Here is a 1282-nt window from a genome sequence, read left to right on the forward strand (position 1 = left end):
TATAAAATATGACTTATTATAAATTCAGTGATTTGAACTCACCATATGGATATAGGTTTCTGTCTGACACATAATTCTGGGAGAACAGTGAAACAGTGTTAATGGTAGCAGTTCTATTTTTACCTCTCATTACTCCTCATTTCATGTCAGCTCCTTTTAATAGTCTTTCTTATCTGTCCCACTTTTTTCTTTTCTGTCTCCATCTTTTATTGTCTCCAACTTCTGACACTTATCTCTCCCACCAGAGCCATTTGTTCTCTTTCTGTAAAATGGTTGAAATAATACATGAAGATCCAGAACCATCATTAGACAACTTTATTCTGATAGAAAGCGAAGTACATCCACAACCAACCAATTGTAGTAATCAAGGCAGTTATGCACTTGTCAGTTTTGGTCTCTCTGCGTGTTTATCTGTGTGTCTGAGAACCATGTGGGTTTCTCTATCTGTTGTAGTGATGTATCTAAATGCGGTCTGTAGCTGTGGGGTTGGTGATGACATTACTTTGCTGTATATTGGCCGTCCAGTCCTCCTCTATATATTTATGGTAGGGGTCATCTGAGTGCTCTCTCCTCTTGGACTTGACTGTGCTCACCAAGATGGCCACCATGATGAAAGCAAACATGCCAATCATCACTATCAGGTACCAGATCACATTTCTGAAGTTCTCCTCTGCCAGTATTTTATCCAGTGTCTGCTCAGCCTCAGAGGTGTTCCGACGCCAGTTGTCAAGATAGCGGCCCATAGCCCCAGTCAGAGAGTCCTCCAGATGGACGGTAAAGTTTGACCAATCAAATGTCATCTCGGCCTGGAGGTAGAAGGACAGAGAAGGAATGGAGCTGATTTTATGTCGAAGGTTGAAAATGAGTGAGAGTGAAGTCACTACTCTGATACCCTTATAACTACATCAAAACCGTCTGACAAAAGATTATTCACGTAGGCTATCATACAAGCTTGCAACCAATTATTTCCATACACTCGTGGACAGTGAATTATACAAATCATACAACAATCCTAAACCAATCTTAAAAGCAACAGCTTATGAAGTCTTTGCCTTTAGTAATAAACTAACAATTTAAAATCTGTCCTGTTTATTGAAGCTCTGACCTGTTCCGGATTTTAGATGTTTCTTAAAGGTTCCAATGACGAGAAAAGAGGACTGCAAGAGTGTTCAACAGACCAACCAGCCTCTGCTAAGAACACTGTGAAACACTTAATATTTTATCTGTTTTGTTTGCCAGAGAAATCCTGATGTATGCGTGTATGACCTTGAAAATGGTCTCC

General features: G+C 39.9%; 1 protein-coding gene across 1 annotated transcript; it reads right to left on the bottom strand.

Moving 5' to 3' along the window:
- Positions 1 to 461: 461 nt before the first annotated feature.
- LOC136932896 (potassium voltage-gated channel subfamily E member 2) lies at positions 462 to 800 on the bottom strand. The gene has a single exon (XM_067228201.1). It carries the CDS (start codon positions 798 to 800, stop codon positions 462 to 464), a length of 339 nt encoding a protein of 112 aa, XP_067084302.1.
- Between the last annotated feature and the right edge of the window lie 482 nt (positions 801 to 1282).

Source organism: Osmerus mordax, chromosome 2 (genome assembly GCF_038355195.1).
Source record: "Osmerus mordax isolate fOsmMor3 chromosome 2, fOsmMor3.pri, whole genome shotgun sequence".
In the NCBI taxonomy this organism is placed as follows: domain Eukaryota; kingdom Metazoa; phylum Chordata; class Actinopteri; order Osmeriformes; family Osmeridae; genus Osmerus; species Osmerus mordax.